At 44.2% G+C, this 17229-nt stretch overlaps 1 protein-coding gene across 7 annotated transcripts in view; it reads right to left on the minus strand.

The window, feature by feature from the left end:
- Nucleotides 1–171: 171 nt before the first annotated feature.
- The window catches only part of SPATA31H1 (SPATA31 subfamily H member 1), a 32205-nt gene continuing 15147 nt past the window's right edge, over nt 172–17229 (minus strand). For all 7 annotated transcript variants that reach the window (XM_054547697.2, XM_054547696.2, XM_063713479.1 and 4 more), the window contains one exon: nt 172–16999. In XM_054547697.2, coding sequence (XP_054403672.1) covers nt 367–16999 — 16633 coding nt within the window. In that variant the 3' untranslated portion in view covers nt 172–366. The remainder of the gene's footprint in view (nt 17000–17229) is intronic.

The following is a 17229-nucleotide window of genomic DNA, read 5'->3' on the forward strand; positions in this document are numbered from 1 at the left end:
GGACCCGGGAACCTATGGGTGGGGTCTGGAGTGAAGGGGCGGAGCTTGGAGCCTCGGCCGGGCCTCAAAACCCCTGGCTCTCATTCCGAACCTTTGCACAACTCCTCGTGTCCCTCCAGCCTGCCTTCCCCATCCACCCGCCCAGTGGTCTCAGTCCAGATGCACAGGAAGATCATTTACTGCCCCTTTATTGATCTTAGAGAAATTACAGACCCATTCTCACACGCCTCCCCCCGGTAGAGAGAAGTGGAAGCCTTTCCACGCTGGGGGCGCAGGAATTGGAGGCAGTGGCTGAGCAGGAAAGAAGCCTGGAAAGGGCAGCACGATGAAGACTTAGGACAATGAATAATAGGGGCGGACCTCGCCTCATCGAGTAGCTTCAGGACTCCACACTTGCCCTGCTTTGGGATTTTTATGTGTGGTCCCGAGGAGACTTGTTTGATTCTTGAAATCTCTAGACAAACTATGGCTGGGCCTCTCTCCAGGGGAACTGTACTTGAGTCTCTCCTTAAGGGGACTGCGTCGGCTCCTCTCAGAGGGACTGCGATGGTTCCTCCCAGAGGGCCTCCCTGGCCTCATCTCAGAGGGACTGTGACGGGTTCTCTCACAGGAACTGCGATGGCTCCTCTCAGAGGGCCTCCCTTGCCTCATCCTGGAGGGACTGCGATGGCTTCTCTCAGAGGGACTGTGACAGGTTTTCCCAGAGGAACTGTGTCCTCTCCTCTCAGAGGGACTACAACGGCTTCTTTCCAAGGGACTGAGGTGGCTCTTCTCTGAGGGACTGTGACTTCTCTCAGAAATCCTACGATGGCTCCTCTCAAAGGACCTGTGAGATCTCCTCTCAGAGGGACTGCGATGGCTCCTCTCCGAGAGACTTCGATGGCTCCTCTCAGAGAGACTGTGACGGCTCCTCTCCAAGGGACTGCGATGTCTTCTCTCAGAGGAACTGAGATGTCTTCTCTCAGAGGGACTGTGATGGCTTCTCTCTGAGGGACTACGATGTCTTCTCTCTGAGGGACCGCGATGGCTGTGAGAGGGACTGCGATGTCTTCTCTCAGAGGGACTGTGATGTCTTCTCTCAGAGGGACTGGGACGGCTCCTCTGAGAGGGACTGCGATGTCTTCTCTCAGAGGGACTGGGACGGCTCCTCTGAGAGGGACTGCGATGTCTTCTCTCAGAGGGACTGGGACGGCTCCTCTGAGAGGGACTGCGATGTCTTCTCTCAGAGGGACTGCGATGGCTTCTCTCTGAGGGACGGCGATGGCTTCTCTCAGAGGGACTGCGATGGCTTCTCTCTGAGGGACGGCGATGTCTTCTCTCAGAGGGACTGCGATGGCTTCTCTCTGAGGGACTGCGATGGCTTCTCTCTGAGGGACCGTGATGTCTTCTCTGAGAGGGACCACGATGGCTCCTCTGAGAGGGACTGCGATGGCTTCTCTCAGAGGGACTGCGATGGCTTCTCTCAGAGGGACTGTGATGGCTCCTCTGAAAGGGACTGGGATGGCTTCTTTCAGAGGGACTGCGAAGGCCCCTTTCAGAGAGACTGTGACAGCTCCTCTCGAGGGGACTGCAGTGATTTCTCTGAGACAGACTGCGCCAGCTTCTCTCAGAGGAACTGGAATGATTTTTCCTAGAGGGACTGCGGTGCCTCCTCTGAGAGGGACTGTGATGTCTTCTCTCCAAGGAACTGCGTTGGCTTCTCTCAGAGGGACTGCGATGGTTTCTCCAAGAGGGGTTATGATGGGTTCTCTTGGAAGGACTGTGTGGGGTTCTCTCCCTATAGAAGCTGGGATGGTTATGCTCCTTGTGTGTGAGTTTGTCTTTAAGATGTCGGTGCCAGGTTCTCTTCACCAGGGAACCAGGTAGGATTCTTCCTCGGGCCTGAACTCTGGTTCCTGGTGTGGACAAGTTCTTAGACTCCTGGCTGGAGGTTTCATTTCTATAGAAGTTTTTCTTTGATCTGCTACTACTGTCCTTTTGAACAGTTCCCAGAGGCTGCCCCACCGAGGCAGTTTGGAAAGCAATACCACTTTGGGAATCTGTGGGCTTGGGCAGTCGAAGAGGTCTGGGTTGGAAAGAGTGAGCTCTTCTTGGCTGTTGAGCTGATCTGCACTGGCCCGTTCCTCCCCACAATATGTTCTCCGGCTTAATGGTTGAGCCTGCTGGCGTTAGCTTGTCAGCTGACCTCTTGTCTCTTTTGATACTGCTTGGTAAGCAATAGTCCCTGGCATTTTGTTTTGGATAATAGTTTTTGCTTGCCCACAAATTGTCTGGCCTTGTCCCGTCCACAGGCTTCCGCCCAACAGAAGCTATCACTCTGTGTGCTGTTTGGAATGCCCGCTTTAGGCTCTGAAAAAGCAGTTGCATGAACTTGGGTTGGGAAGGTTTCTTAGGTTGTCTTTTTAAAGAGGCAGTACTTGTCTGAGTTGCTCCAATCCTCTTCCTTCTTAAATGGGCTGGTAATTCCCCAGAGGGACTCTCTATTGTGGTTCTACTGTTTGTGTAGAACTTTCTGTGTTTTCTAAGTCCCTTGGTGATTCTCTTCATTGGATATTTTGAATCAGAGGTCTTTTTGGTTCTCACTTTAGCCCGTTTTTCATTCTGAGTGCTTTCAGAGTCACTCTCTGGTAGGTTGTGAACTTGAGTGAATTCATAATGCCCAGGTGCTCTAGTTTTTGTCTTTTCTACTAGGTCAGGGCTGCTGCATTGTCCTCGCCTGATGTAGACTTGTACAGGAGCAGGGGACTGGGAAGGCCCAGACTGCAAATCTATTGTGGAAGCAGGACTCTTGGAAGCTTGAGTATAGATTTTAGCTTTCCTTTGTGATGGTGATATAGGGCTTCTCCGTATGATGGGTCTATCTCTTTCACGATACTTTGAGATTTGGGGTCTTTTCCCAATTCTCAGCCTAAAGCCAAGATGCAACCGAATCTCACCATGGCCTTCAGGAGTGCGTACAAGGTGGAGCTGTGGATAGATAAGAAGATAAGGCCCCGAAGTGGTCTGTAATTTATGATGGCAGTTAAGTCCTGAACATCGGCCACACTGTAGGCAGATAGGGTATTTTAGGACTAGACCTGAAGCTAGAGGTGGAGGCTCATCGGGGGGTATTTGACTCCTTAAGAGTTTTGCTGCTATTTTTAGCTGCAGATCTTGTAGCAACTGGAACTGTTCTGAGAAGTCAGTCTTAGCCTGGGAAAGATAATTTGGCTTGAGGGAGTGTTGGGACTCAGAAATCCTTGTCTGGGAATCACTCTGTGAGTCCTCACTTTCTTCCATTGGAACAAGATCTTCTCTATCGTAAAATATGCTGAGGGAAGACTCTGACTTTACCAGGACAGGAAGCTGGCCCCCTGCACATGAGACAGGCATATGTTGAATGACTTCTTGGGATATACCACTGAACCTTGAGTTTGTCTTCTTTATTCTCACTCTAGTCCCAGAGTATTGCTGTATTATGGAAGATGTGGAGCCACGTGTCCATATCCTTAAGGCCATTCTTTTCTTATGACCATGATAAAAAGTATGTCTCTGAATATAGTTTTTGACCACGGAAGGCTGAGAAATAGTAACTGGACCCTTCTCTGGCAGGCTCTGGGAAGCTTCCATCAGTTCAGCTGGAATCCCAAATAAATTCTGAATAGATTGACAAGTATCTGCAGTGGCTCTTTCTGCTAAAGATGTTTGAGAACAAAGCTTCCTTTCCATAGTGGTCCCTAAAATATTCCCCAGCATTAGCATAGTGGAGAGATATTTTCTTGGTAGTCGCTGCCTCCAGGCATGACTCTCCCAGACGTTGTGTTGTCTGCCCAGGAAAGACTTGATGAGACCTTTTTGAACCCCTGATTCTGCCCGGAATGTCCTAGATAGTGATCTCCAGTTTTGTGGTAGATCTCTCTGAAGTGAGTTCTCTAGCTCCTCCATTTGCTTCCTCTTAGTTGTCTCTTTAGATATGACATCCACTCCTAGAATCTCAGGACATGGGTTTTCCACAATGTTAGCTGTCTTATCAGAGCTTTGATTATGAAGGGCCAAGGGAAAAGTTAAAGATTGTATCATAGTAGGGTCTATATAGGTCTCTTCAGGCTGCAAAATATCTGTCCCAGGGTTTTTTATATCCAAAGCTCTGAATACTTCCTGTATCCCAGAATCCCAAAGTCCTCCTAATTCAGATGCTGTTCTGACAGAGCTTGAAATGAGTGTGGTTGAAGAGCTTTCTAGGAACCTAGAGAAGTCAGTCCCTACTTGTAACTCTTCTGATGTTAACTTCTGACAGTCCCTATTCTGACACACCTGTCCTAGATTCAAATCCTCAGTTTCCATAACTTTAGGAGGCTCTGTTTTTATCACTGTAGATTTCACAGCCTGAAGCCCTTGTTTATGAGTCAATATTGTATGTTCCTCAAATGGAGATGTTTGTGGTGAGGTTAATTCTTCAGATTTCACTTGAATACCTGGCCTTGGAGTTAATTCTGCAGGTACTATCAGTTCTTGAAGATGTGGCCTTGGAAGTAAATCCACACAATTTATTGCTTCAATTCCTGATTCTAGGGCTACTCCTATTGGTTCTACAACCTGAGGAATTGGTCCTGGTGCTAACTCCTCAGATTTTGCGATTTGAAGGGATGGCCCTGGGATTAACATAGTTTTTACAATTTGAAACCCTGTCAGCTCCACTGTTTCCAAAATCTGGTGTTTTGGCTTTGTGATTAATTTTGTAGATTTCACATCTTGCAAACATGGCCCTGAGTGGTGCTCTGAAGGTCTCACATGTTGCAGTTTTGGAGTCAACTCAATATATTCTACCATTTGAGGGGTTGGCCTTGGTATTGTCACAGACTTTACAATTTGAAATGGTGGTCCAGGGGTCACTTTCACAGATTGAACAACTTTTGGGACATCTATGAGGATTACCTCTTCAGATTGAGCAACTTGAAGCTGTCTCCTTGCAGATTCTGTGACTTGATCTAGTGGCTCTGGACTAATCCTCATAAATTCTACAATTCGATCCAGTGGTCCTGGGGTTGTCCCTGGAGATTTCATACTTTGATTCTTTGACTTTGTTAGCCCCATTGATACCTCCCTGTGCTGCCGTGCCTCAGAGGTGAGCTCTTCATGTCCTATAACTTGACTTGTTTGCTTCAGGGGCACCTCTAAAGATTCCTCCCTTTGTAGCCATTGCTTACAGGTCAGATTTACAGATTCTGGGACTTGATGTCCTAACCCTAATATTATCCCTGGAGATCCCACATGATGCTGTGGTTTGGGGGTTAATTGGAAAGTTTTCTCTACCTGCACTCCTGACTCAGAAGTCAACTCCACAGATTCAGGAACTCGATGTCCTAACCCAGGTGTCATCCCTGAAGCAGAATCTGGGACGTGATGTAATGACTTTGGAATCAATACCACAGATTCTTCCCTTTGCAGTCTTTTCTCAGAGATCACCTCCACACATTCTAAGTTTTGGGGACAGAGCCTTGGGGATCTCTCTGCAAATCCAGTGGCTTGACTTGTTGGCTTTGGGGTCATTCCAAATAATTCATTTGCTTCTATCCTTGCCTCAGTGGTCAACCCCATAGCTTCTGTAAAGTAATGCTTGAGTTCCGGAGTAATCTCTTCATATTCCACAGTTTGCTGCAGTGGCTTCATATATAACTCCCCCAAATCCTTAACTCGGGGCCGTGGCCGAGACAGCAATTCCATAGTTTCTAGGATTTGGTAGCTTTTCTCTGGAGTTAATCCTAAGAATTTTGAGCCTTGATCCCTTACCATTGGAGTCAGATCAACAAATTTTGGTACCTGAAGATCTGGCTGCAGCAGCATCCCTAAGGATTCCATGGCTCTACCTGTTAGCTTTGGGGTCAACCCCACAGATTTCCCTACAGTATCTATGCCTTTATGTGCCAATCCTTGTGCCATTTCTGAAGATTCTGTGGCATGATAAATTGGTATTGAAATCAAATTTGCAGATTTAGGGACTTGATACTTTGGCTGTGGGAGCATCTCTGCATATTTTGCAAACTGATGCCCTGGTCTAGGGATTAGTTCAGAGGATTCCGTGATTTGATAATTTGTTCTTGGAGTTTGCTCCCCATATTTCACTTTTTGAAGCAGTGACCCTGGTGCTAATTCCACAGATTTTATAGTTTGCTGCAGAGACACTGAAGATAATTTCACATGTTTTACGCTTTGCAACTTTGGCTCTAGAGTAAACTCCAAAGATTTCACACCTTGTTGCTGTGATTCTGGAGACAAATTTGAAAATCTGACACTAGTCAACAGTGGTCCTGATGGGAACTTCCTAGTTGGCTCTGGTGCCAACATCATTGATTTCACTTCTTGCCATCCTGAAGTCAACTCTTGATAATTTATACCTTGCTGTTGGGCCCCTGGTGTCAGCTCCACAGGTTTTACATCTTGAAAGCATGGCTTCGATGCAAAGGCCACAGATTTAACGCATTGGGACCCAAAGCATGATGTCAACCCTGAAGAATTTACACTTTGAGGTTGTGGCCATAGAGTTGACTTCACAGATTTCACATCTTGAGAACATGGCTCTGGTACAAATACCACAGATCTCACATTATGCTGCCTGAGGTGTGAATGCAACTCCTCAGAATTCATACCTTGAGGATACGGTTCTGGTTTTAACTCCACAGATTTCACTTTTTGAAAACATGGCTCTAATGTAAATACCTCACATTTTATGTCTGGCAGCTCAGAGGCTGAAATCATTTTTGCAGAATTTGCATCATAAAGCAATGGCTGTTTATTTATCTCCACAGATTTTACATCTTTAAGCAGTGGCTCTGGTAAAAATACCACAGATTTCATACCATTTATCTGAGGACCCAAAGTGAACACAGGTAGCATGACTTGCTGTGAGCCAAGGTGCGTCTCCAAAAATTGGACTCCTTGAAACTTAGTCCCTGGAGTTAACTCAGAAGATTTCATACCTTGCAAGTGTGGTCCAGGATTGAACAAAATAGATTTTGTACTTTGAGATTCTGACCCAGGGTTCAGTTCAGAGGGTTTCATGCCTCGTATCTGTGGCCCTGGATTAAAGTTGATAGAATTTATGCATTGAAATTTTGACTCTGAATTCAACTCAGAAGAATTCATACCTTGCAGCTGCGGGCCAGAGTTGAACTCTTTTGGTGTTATATCTTGAAATTTTCTCCCTGGAGTCAGTTCACATTTTACATCTTGTAAATGTTGCACAGAGTTGAACACAACAGATTTTATACCTTGAAGCTCTGGCCCTGGATGCAACTCAGAAAATTTCATAACTTGAAATTTTGTCCCTGATTTTACACCTTGCAAGTGTGGCGCAAGTTTGCACTCCATAGAATCTATACATTGCAATTTTAGCCCTGGATTCAACTCAGAAGAATTCACATACTGCACCTGTGGCCCAGGGTTGCATTCCATAGGTGCTGCACGTAGAAACTTTGACCCTGGAGTCAATTCAGATTTTAAACATTGCAAATGTGGTATAGGGTTGAACATCATAGGTGTCTCACTTTGAATTTCTGTCCCTGGGTTCAATTCAGAATACTGCATACCTTGAAGTTTTGAAACTGGAGTTAATTCAGGTGCTTTCATACCTTGTAAATACGGCCCTGGGTTGCACCCAATAGAATTTACACAGTGAGCTTTTGGCTGTGGAATGAATGCAGAATTCACACCTTGCAAATGTGGCCCTGGGCTGCACCCAATAGGATTTACACACGGAAGTGGTGGCTCTGGAATGGATGCAGAAGAATTCATGCCTCGCAAATTCGACCCAGGGTTGCACCCACTAGAATTTACACACTGAAGTCTGGGGCCTAGAAGGGATGCAGAATAATTCACACTTTGTGGATGTGGCCCAGAATTATACTCAATAGAATTTACACACTGCAGTGGTGGCTCTGGAATAGATGCAGAAGAATTCACACCTTGCAAATGTGGCCCAGGGATGCACCCATTAGAACTTGTACACTGAAGTTTAGGTGCTGGAATGGATGCAGAATTTACACCTTGCAAAGGTAGCCCACAGTTGCACCCAGTAGAATTTACACACTGATGTGGTGGCTCTGGAATGGATACAGAAGAATTCACATCTTGCAAATGTGGTCCAAGGCAGAACACCTTAGATTTTATACCTTGAAGCTCAGGGCCAGGATTCAACTTAGCAGATTTTATTCCTTGCAACTGTGGTCCAGGGTTGAAATCTAAAGATTGTGTACCTTGAAGCCTTGTTCCTAGGCACCACTCAGAAGATTTCACACCTTGCAACTGTTGCCGAAGATTGAATTTCATAGTTTTTACATCTTGAAGCTTTGTCCCTGTGCATAATTCTGAAGATTTTCTATGTTGCAGATGTGGCTCAGGATTGAACACCATAAATTTTACACTTTGAAGGTCTGGCCATGGATTCAATTTATGAGATTTCTCATCTTGCTGCTGCTTTTCAGCATCGAACTCAGAAGGTGCCACACTATGAATATTTGATTCCAAGGCCAACTTAGAGAGTTTTGCAACCTGCAATTCTGGGTCATGGTTGCCTTCTGTAGAGTTCACCGTCTGAAGCTTTATCAACCCAGATTTCATATCTTCCAACTTTGCCCCAGGATTGAATTCTACAGATTTCACACCTTGAAGGTGTATCCCTGGTGTCAACATAGATAATTTTCTATCTTGTAACTGTGAAGTTGAGTTTAACCCCAAAGATGTCCTATCCTGTACCTTTGTACCTAGAGTCAATTCAGAAGATTTCACATCTTGCCGCATTGGCCTAGGCATGAGCACAGATTTCACTTTTTGAAGCTTTGTCACTGGGATCACTTCAGAAGATTTCATACCTTGCAAGTGTGATCCAGAACTGAACTTCATAGATTTTACATCTTGAAGCTCTGTGCCCATGATTGAGTTAGAATATTTTGTATCTTGCCACTGTTGGCCTGAGTTGAACTCCACAGATTCCCCACCTTGAAGCTTTGTCTCTGGTGTTAACTCAGAAGATGTCACACCTTGTAACTTTGGACCATGGTGGAATTCTACAGATTTAACATCTTGATGGTTTGTTCCCTGAATCAACTCAGAAGATTTTTTGCTTTGTAATTGTTGTCCAGAATTGAAATCCATTGATTGCATACTTTGAAGCCTTGTCCCTGAGGTTACCTCAGAAGATTTTATACCTTGAAAGTGTTGTCCAGAACTGAACTTCATAGATTTTACATCTTGAAGCTTTATACCCATGATCAGATCAGAAGATTTTATATCTTGTAACTGTGGGCCTGATTCCAGCTCTACAGATTTCACACCTGGAAACTTCCTCCCCAGGGTCAAATCAGATTTCTCACTTTGTAACTTTGGACTAGGTTTGAATTCTACCGATTTCACACCCTGAAGCTTTGCCCCTGGAATCACTCCAGAAGATTTCGCACTCTGTAAGTGTGGTCCAGAACTGAAATTCGTAGATTTAATGTCTTGAAGCTTTATACCCATAATCAACCTAGAAGAATTCAAGTCTTGCAGCCATGGGCCTGAGTTGCATTCCTTTAATTTCACTTCTTGAAGCTTTGTCTTCAGTACCGACTCAGAAGATTTCACTCCTTGCAACTGTGGCCCAGGTTTGAAGTCTGTAGTTTTGACATCTTGAATCTTGGTCCTTGTGGTCAAATCAGAATATGGGATATCTTTCAATTGTGAACTGGGGTTTAACTCTATAAACTTCATGTCTTGGGACTTTATATTAGGGTTCAACTTAGAAGATTTGACACATTGCCATTGTGGCCCAGAGTTGAACTCCTCAGATTTCATACCTGGAAGTTTTGTCTGATGAGCCAATTCAGATGATTTCATGCTTTTCAAGTGTAGTAAGAAGTCCAGCGCTACAGTTTTATCACTTTGTAATGGTAGCTCTTGGCTTAATACTCCAGATTTCACCCCTGAAAACTGTGGCGCTTGTGTAAACACTGGAGACTTCACATCTTGCAGCTGTGTTCCTGGGCATGCCTCCAAGGGTTTCACTTTGTGCAGCTGTGGTCTTGGGGTCAACTCAGAAGATTTCACATCTTGCGAATGAAGCCCAGGTTTGAATGCCATAGATTTTATATCACAGAGCTTTGATGTTGAAATTGGGCCACATGATTTCACACTTCTCAACTGTAGCCCAGATTTCAAATCAATAGGTTTGAGCCCTGGCAACTGATGTTCCTGGAGTGATGTCAAAGGTTGTATACTTTGGAGCTTTGGCCTTGGAGTTAACTCAGATGACTTCACATTTCTTAATTGTACTGAAGATTTCAATTCTACAGTTGTGACAACTCGAGATTGTGAACCACATTTTAGCACAGATTTCACACCTTGGAACGCAGGTCCTGGTATCCACTGCACAGAGTTCACACTTCCAAGCTGTGAGTCTTGGTTTGACTCCACATCTTTTACACCTTGAAGCTGTGGCTCTGAGGTTGATGCCAGAATTTTCCCTTTCTGCAGCTGTGGTCCTTGGGACATCTTAGGAGTTTTCACACATTGCAACTGTGGCCCAAAGTTAAACTCCACAGGTTTTGCACCTTGAAGTTTTGGCCCTAGAGTCAATTCAGATGATTTTACGCCTCCCGACTCTGTGGAGGATTTCAACTCTGCAGGCTTGACACCTCGAGATTGTGAACCAAGATTCAACCCTACAGTTTTTACACCTTGGAACTCAGGTCCTGATATCGACTGCACAGATTTCACACTTCCAAGCTGTGAGTCTTGGTTTAGCTCCACAGTTTTCACACCTTGAAAATATGGCTCTGAGGTCAATGCTGGAATTTTCCCTTTTTGCAGCTGTGGTCCTTCGGACAACTCAGGAGCTTTCACAAAGTGCAACTGTGACCCAAGGTTAAACTCCATAGATGTTACACTTTGAAGTTTTGGCCCTAGAGTCAGTTGAGATGACTTTACACCTCCTGACTCTATGGAAGATTTCGACTCTCCAGGCTTGACATCTTGAGATTGTGAACCAAGATTTAACCCTATAGTTTTTACACCTTGGAACTCAGGTCCTGGTATCCACTGCACAGATTTCACACTTCTAAGCTGTGAGTCTTGGTTTAACTCCACAGTTTTCACACCTTGAAGTTGTGACTCTGAGGTTGATGCCAGCATTTTCCCTTTTTGCAGCTGTGGTCCTGAAGACAACTCAGAGGTTTTTACACACTGCAACTGTGGCCCACGGTTAAACTCCATAGGTTTTGCACCTTGAAGTTTTGGCTCTAGAACCAATTTAGATGCTATCATATCTCCCAACTGTATGGAAAGTTTCAATTCTGCAGGTTTGACACTTCGAGATTGTGACCCAAGATTTAACCCTACAGATTTTAGACCTTGGAACTCAGGTCTTGTTATCCACTGAACAGATTTCATTCTTCCAAGCTCTAGCTCTTTGTTTAACTCCACAATTTTCACACTTTGAATCTGTGGCTCTACAGTTGAGCCCAAGGGTTTCACTTGGTGCAACTGTGGTCCTGGGGTCAACTTGGGAGATTTCATACTTTGCAACTGTGGTTCATGTTTGAACTCTTTAGCTTTTACATTTTGCATATTTGATTCTGGAGTCAATTCAGATGATTTTATACCTTTCGACTGTAGGTCAGACTTGAGGTCTACTAATTTTATACCTTCAGATTGTGGCTCTGGAATTAACTCCAAAGACATTACACCTTCTGACTCAGACCCTTTCTTTACTTGCTCAAAATTCACACATTGCTGCTCTTGTGAGTTTACAGATATCTGACCATCCTGTTCAGGCTCAAGGGTTAAATCCAGAGGTGCCATCCCTTGAAACTGTTGCTTTAGGTCTAAATCCACAGATTTTACTTCTTCAAACTCTTCTCCTCTGGTTACATTCACAAATTTTACTGCCTGCCTCTTTTGCCATGGGGTCAACTTTACAGGTTTTACACTTTGCAGATGTGGATCTTGAGTCTCCTTTATAGATTTTAAACTTCGAAGCTTTAAACATGGAGTAATCTCCACAAATTTCATATCTTGCATTTGTGGGACTGAAGTTAGTTCTTCAGGTTTCATACTTTGTAGCTGAGGCCTTTGAAGCATCTCCATAGATTTAACCCCTTGAAGCAATGGCCCTGGTGCAAAAGCCATAGACTTCTCACCTTGCATCTTTAGCCCAAGTTTTAATTTCGCAGCTTTCATATCTTGCAGCTGTGTACCTAGGACCAACTCCTCAGTTTTTAAATCTTGAATTCTTGAACATGGAGTCAACTCCACAGATTTTACATCTTGAAGCTCGGAATCAGGGGTGAATTCCACAGATTTGACATCTTTTGTCTGTGACCCTAAGGTTATCGCCACAGATTTCCCACCTTCCAGCTGTGGACTTGGAGTTATCTCCATAGATTTCATGCTTTCCAGGCGTGGTCCTGGAGTTAAGGTCACAGATTTCACATCTTCCAACTGCGATCCTGAAGTCAGCAACTTAGATTGAAGCTTTGAGCCCGGGGTTACCTCCTCAAGTTTTACACCTCCTGCCTGTGGCTCTGGGGTTAACGTCATAGATTTGACATCTTCCAATTCTGGCTCTGGTGTTAACTGCATAGTTTTCACATCTCCCAAATGTGGCCCTGGGATTAATTCCGCAGATGTCATATCTTCTAGCTGTGGCTCTGAGGTTAGCTTTTCAGATCTGAAACCTTGAAGTTTCAAGATTGGGCTCCACTCCACCGGATTTACGTCTTGTAACTGTGGTCTTTGTATCAATTCAGAAGATTTCATACCTTGTAACTGTCGTTGTCTGGTCAACTCAGAATGATTTACACTGGGCAACTGTGGCCCAGGAGTCAACTCCATGGATTCTGCATCTGGCATTTGTGGCTCTGAGACTAATTTATAGGAAACTTCAGCTTCAAGGCTTGGTTCTTGGTTGCCTGCTACATATTTTACAACTTGAAACAGTGGCTCTGGTACTAACAACTCAGGCTTAACCCCTTCCCCCTCTGGCCCTGGAGCCATTGTCACAGGTGGTACCTCTTGCATCTTTGGCCCTGGGGTCATCTCTAAAACTTTTACACATTGTAGCTGTGGCCCTGAGTTTAACTCTAAAGATTTCACACCTTGAGGTTGAGTTCCTGGTACTAAATCAAAACATTTGACCTCTTGTAGCCGCAGCTCTGGGTTAAGCCCTACCTGTTTCATACTTTGAGTTCCTGGAAATATCTTTGCTAATTTGGAATCTCGCAGCCCTAACTCTGGAACCACCTCTACAGAATTCACACTATGAAACATTGATCCTGGAGTTTGATCCCCAGAATTGACACCTTGCAGCTTTGGCCTTGAAGTCAATTCAGAAAATTTGGTATCTTGCTGCCATGGCCCTAGGTTTACTTCCTCAGATTTTACACTTTGAAATGGTAGTTCTGAGGTCGATTTAGCAGATTTCATGCTGTGAAATTGTGATCCTTCAGTAGACAGAACAGATTTCATATCTTCAACATGTGGCCCTTGGCTTGACTGCAAAGATGACTCTGGTACAAAATCTAGAGACTTTATATCTTCGAGCTGAGCTCCTGGTGTCAACTGCATATGTTTGAAACCGTGATGCTTTGGCTCTGGGATCAAATCAGAAAATTTGACATCTTGCAAGTATAGTCCTGGGCTTAGTTCCACAAATTTCACATCCTGAGGTTGTGATTCTGGAGTCAGCTGTACAAATTTGACACTTTGATGTGTTGGCTCTGGGATAAAATCTGACAATTTGATGTCCTGAACTGGGGAATCTGAGGTCAATTCATCAGATTTCACACCATAATGTGGGGGCTGTGAGATTAATTCTACAGGTTTTTCACCTTGAAGAAGTGGTCCTGGAAATATCTTTGAAAATCTGACACTTGGCAACTGTGGCCCTGAGGTCAATCCAGAAGATTTGACACTTGGCTGAGATGGGCCTAGATTTAAATCCACAGATTTTACACGTTGGAGCTCTTCCCTCTTAGTCAAATCCTCCAATGGCATACTTTGTAGCAGTAGCTCTGGCATCATCTCCTCAGATTCTACCACTCCTGTAGTTGACTGTTGGATTAAATTCATGTATTTCATATCTTGCAACTGTGACTCTAGATCCAACTGCTTAGACTTTTCTCCCTGGAGCTGTGGCCCTGGGGTCAGGTCCATAACATGTGGTTTTTGTTCTGTAATTAACTTTTTAGATCCTATCAATAATGGAGATGACTCACTGGTTAACTCCATAGATTTCAAATTTTGCAGTAGTGGCTCTGATTTCTCATATTGCGTGCCTGGTCCTAGAGTCAACTCCAAAAATCCTGTTTCTGAATGTGGTGGTACTGGGATGACCCCCTGGGTCTTATCAACTTGAGGCAATGCCAACCCCACAGTTTCCTTATATTCTGACATGGGGGGTATCTCTGACAACTCAGTAACTTCTGAACATGGCCCTAGATTGCAGTAAACAAACTTCATATCATGGGGCTGTGGCTCTGTGGTCACCCCCTCTGATTTCACACTTTGCATTTCTGATCCTGGTATCAAATCCAGAGATTCTTCCGTTATGTGTCGTGATACTGGAGTTTCCCCCATTCCTTTTCCAAGTTGATGCATTGTCTTAAGAATGTCTTGGAATGACACTGAGCTCATCTCCACAGATTCTGAAGTTTGGCTCAGTGGCCCTGGGGTAGTTCCTAAAGATGGTTGTGTCAACTCAATAGATTTTTCCACTTGGTGACAGTTGTCAGAGGTCAACTTTGCTTCTTTTCCTTGATATCCTGGTCCTGAGATCATCTCTAAAGATTCTGAGGCTTGATGCCATGGGGTCAATCTTTCAGGCTCTGTGGCTTCATGATTTGGTTTGGGGCTCATCTCTGCAGCTTTTACTCCCTTAAATTGTGTCCCTTTGGTCAATTCCCCATATTTCATATCTTGCACCTGTGTCTCAGGAATTAACCTCTTACATTCTACCATTTGAGGAGTTTTCACATCTTCAAGCAATAGTACTGGGGCTACCTTCTCAGATCTGACATCGTGTAACCATGGCTTTGGGGCCAACTCCACAGATTTTGTATCTTCTATTGGCGGTCTTAGGGTCAACTCCACAGTGTTTATATCTTGGAACTCTGGGGGTAGGACCAGATGAACAGATCTCTTACCTTGCAACTGTGAACTTGGGGTCAAGCCCCCAGATTCTATAACATGTGGCTGTGCTGGTGGAATTATCCCCCTGAAATCCATGGCTTGTAATAGTGCCACTGGAATTCCTTTCACATAACCCATGACTGGATGTAATGGTGCTGAGATCATTTCCAATGATTTTGTGTCTTGACATATTAGCCCTGGAGTAGCCTTTCCTTGTTCCATGTCTTGACTTTGTGACGCTGAGGTTGTGCCCACAGATTCCATGACTTTATGCTGTGGCCCTGGCATCATTTCTACAGTTTCCGTAACTGCATGTTGTGGCCTTAGATTCATCTTTTCTGGTTTTGTGGCTTGATGGTTCAACAATGTGTCCATTTTCACTGACTTTATGACTTGATATTGTGGTGTTGGAGTCATTCCCACTGATTCTATATGTGGATGTGATTTGTTAATCATCCCCATAGAATCCATAACTTGAAGCAGTGCTACAGGAGTTACTTTCTTATTATCTGTGACTTGATTCAGTAATCTTGTGGCCACCCTCTCTGATTCCATAACTTGGTGCTGAGACCTTGGGGCTGCCTCCATTGATTGAATGACTTGATTTGGTGGTTTGGGGGTTATGCTCACTGTTTCCATGGTTTCCATTGGTTTCACAACTTGACTTGGCAGCTGTGGGAACAAACCCGCAAATTCTGAATGTGATTCTGGGATCATCCCCATTGAATCCATGACCCGAAGTAGTGCCAATGGAGTTACCTTTAGGCTATCTTTGACTTGATGTGATAGCCTTGGGGTCAACTCCACATTAGTCACTTGTGTCTTGTGCTGCTGTATCCTTTTTTCTGGAAAACCTATGACCCTCTCCTCTATACTAAGCTCTAGCACATGTTTTGGATCATTCTTCAGTAAAGGAGTTTCCTCTTGAATTACATTAACTTCTAAACTTCTTGGAGGTAGAGTGCCCATTGATGTAACTAAAGGCTTGGATCCAAAGATTTGGGGGCCATCCCCAGGTTGTAACTGCTTATCTGAGATAAGTGACGGTGAAAGTTTTGTTTCTGTGCTATTTGATCCAGATCCCATTCCAGCATTCACATGGAACTGAAATGATGGAAGGTCTGAGGATTTGTTGTTGATATTTTGCTCAGTGTTTTGATGAATGGGCATAGATAACTGAGTTTGGGGTTTCTCTGATTCAGCAACTCCTCCTTGTACTTCAGTTATATAATTCAGCATTGCCCATGATTTCCTCAAAGGTAAAGGTGCTGTTTGTTGCCGCAAAGCAAAAACCTTCTGAGACATATGTCCTTCTAGCTGCCTTCTAACTGAAGGAGAGAGCTTGAATGTAGCCCACCTTGGAAGTCGCGGTCTCTCCTTGGAAACAGAATTTGGCTCATGATCTGATGTCAAATGACTCTTGCTCATTCTCTCATCATTTTTTTTCCTTTTTTGTTTGCAGGTATTTAGGGGTTCAGAAATAGAGTTGATAAAAGAGCTCTGAGGTTGTAAGGGTGAAAGATCTGCCAAATTCTGAAAAAGTTTTGATTTCTGGGGCTCTGAGAGCTGAAAAAGAGGCAGGGTTTTGCCTTGGTTCCTGAACACAGATGATTGCTTTTTGTGGGAAATAGGTAAACTATGGCTCTGGAATTCCCAAGTTGTTCCTTCAGAAAAGACAGGAAGATGAGACAGACTGGAGTCATTGCATGACGAACTAAAGGAGATGCTGTGGTCAGTAGAATGTTTTGCTTTCTTATAGTCACAACAGCATAGAACAGTCTTCTGAGCCACAAGAAGAGAGGTGGTAGAGGAAGAAATCATATCCTGTGATTCAGGCAAATCCTGTTCCATAAGCCTTGATCTAAGAAATAAAGAGAAATGTTTCAGTTTGCATTGAAATAGGAAAAGGAAAAAAAGTGGCCATTTCAAATGCAAAATATTTTTGGCCTGAAGGAGAATGCGAAAAAAAAAGTTTATTTCCCCAACATCAATTACTTATAGAAATAATTTCTCCACCAGGACAAAGGGAGGAAACTGTTCCCATTCCACCCAGAAATGATCCTTCCACCAGTTTGAACCCAAAACTTCCCC

This window comes from Pongo abelii, chromosome 12, assembly GCF_028885655.2.
Source record: "Pongo abelii isolate AG06213 chromosome 12, NHGRI_mPonAbe1-v2.0_pri, whole genome shotgun sequence".
In the NCBI taxonomy this organism is placed as follows: domain Eukaryota; kingdom Metazoa; phylum Chordata; class Mammalia; order Primates; family Hominidae; genus Pongo; species Pongo abelii.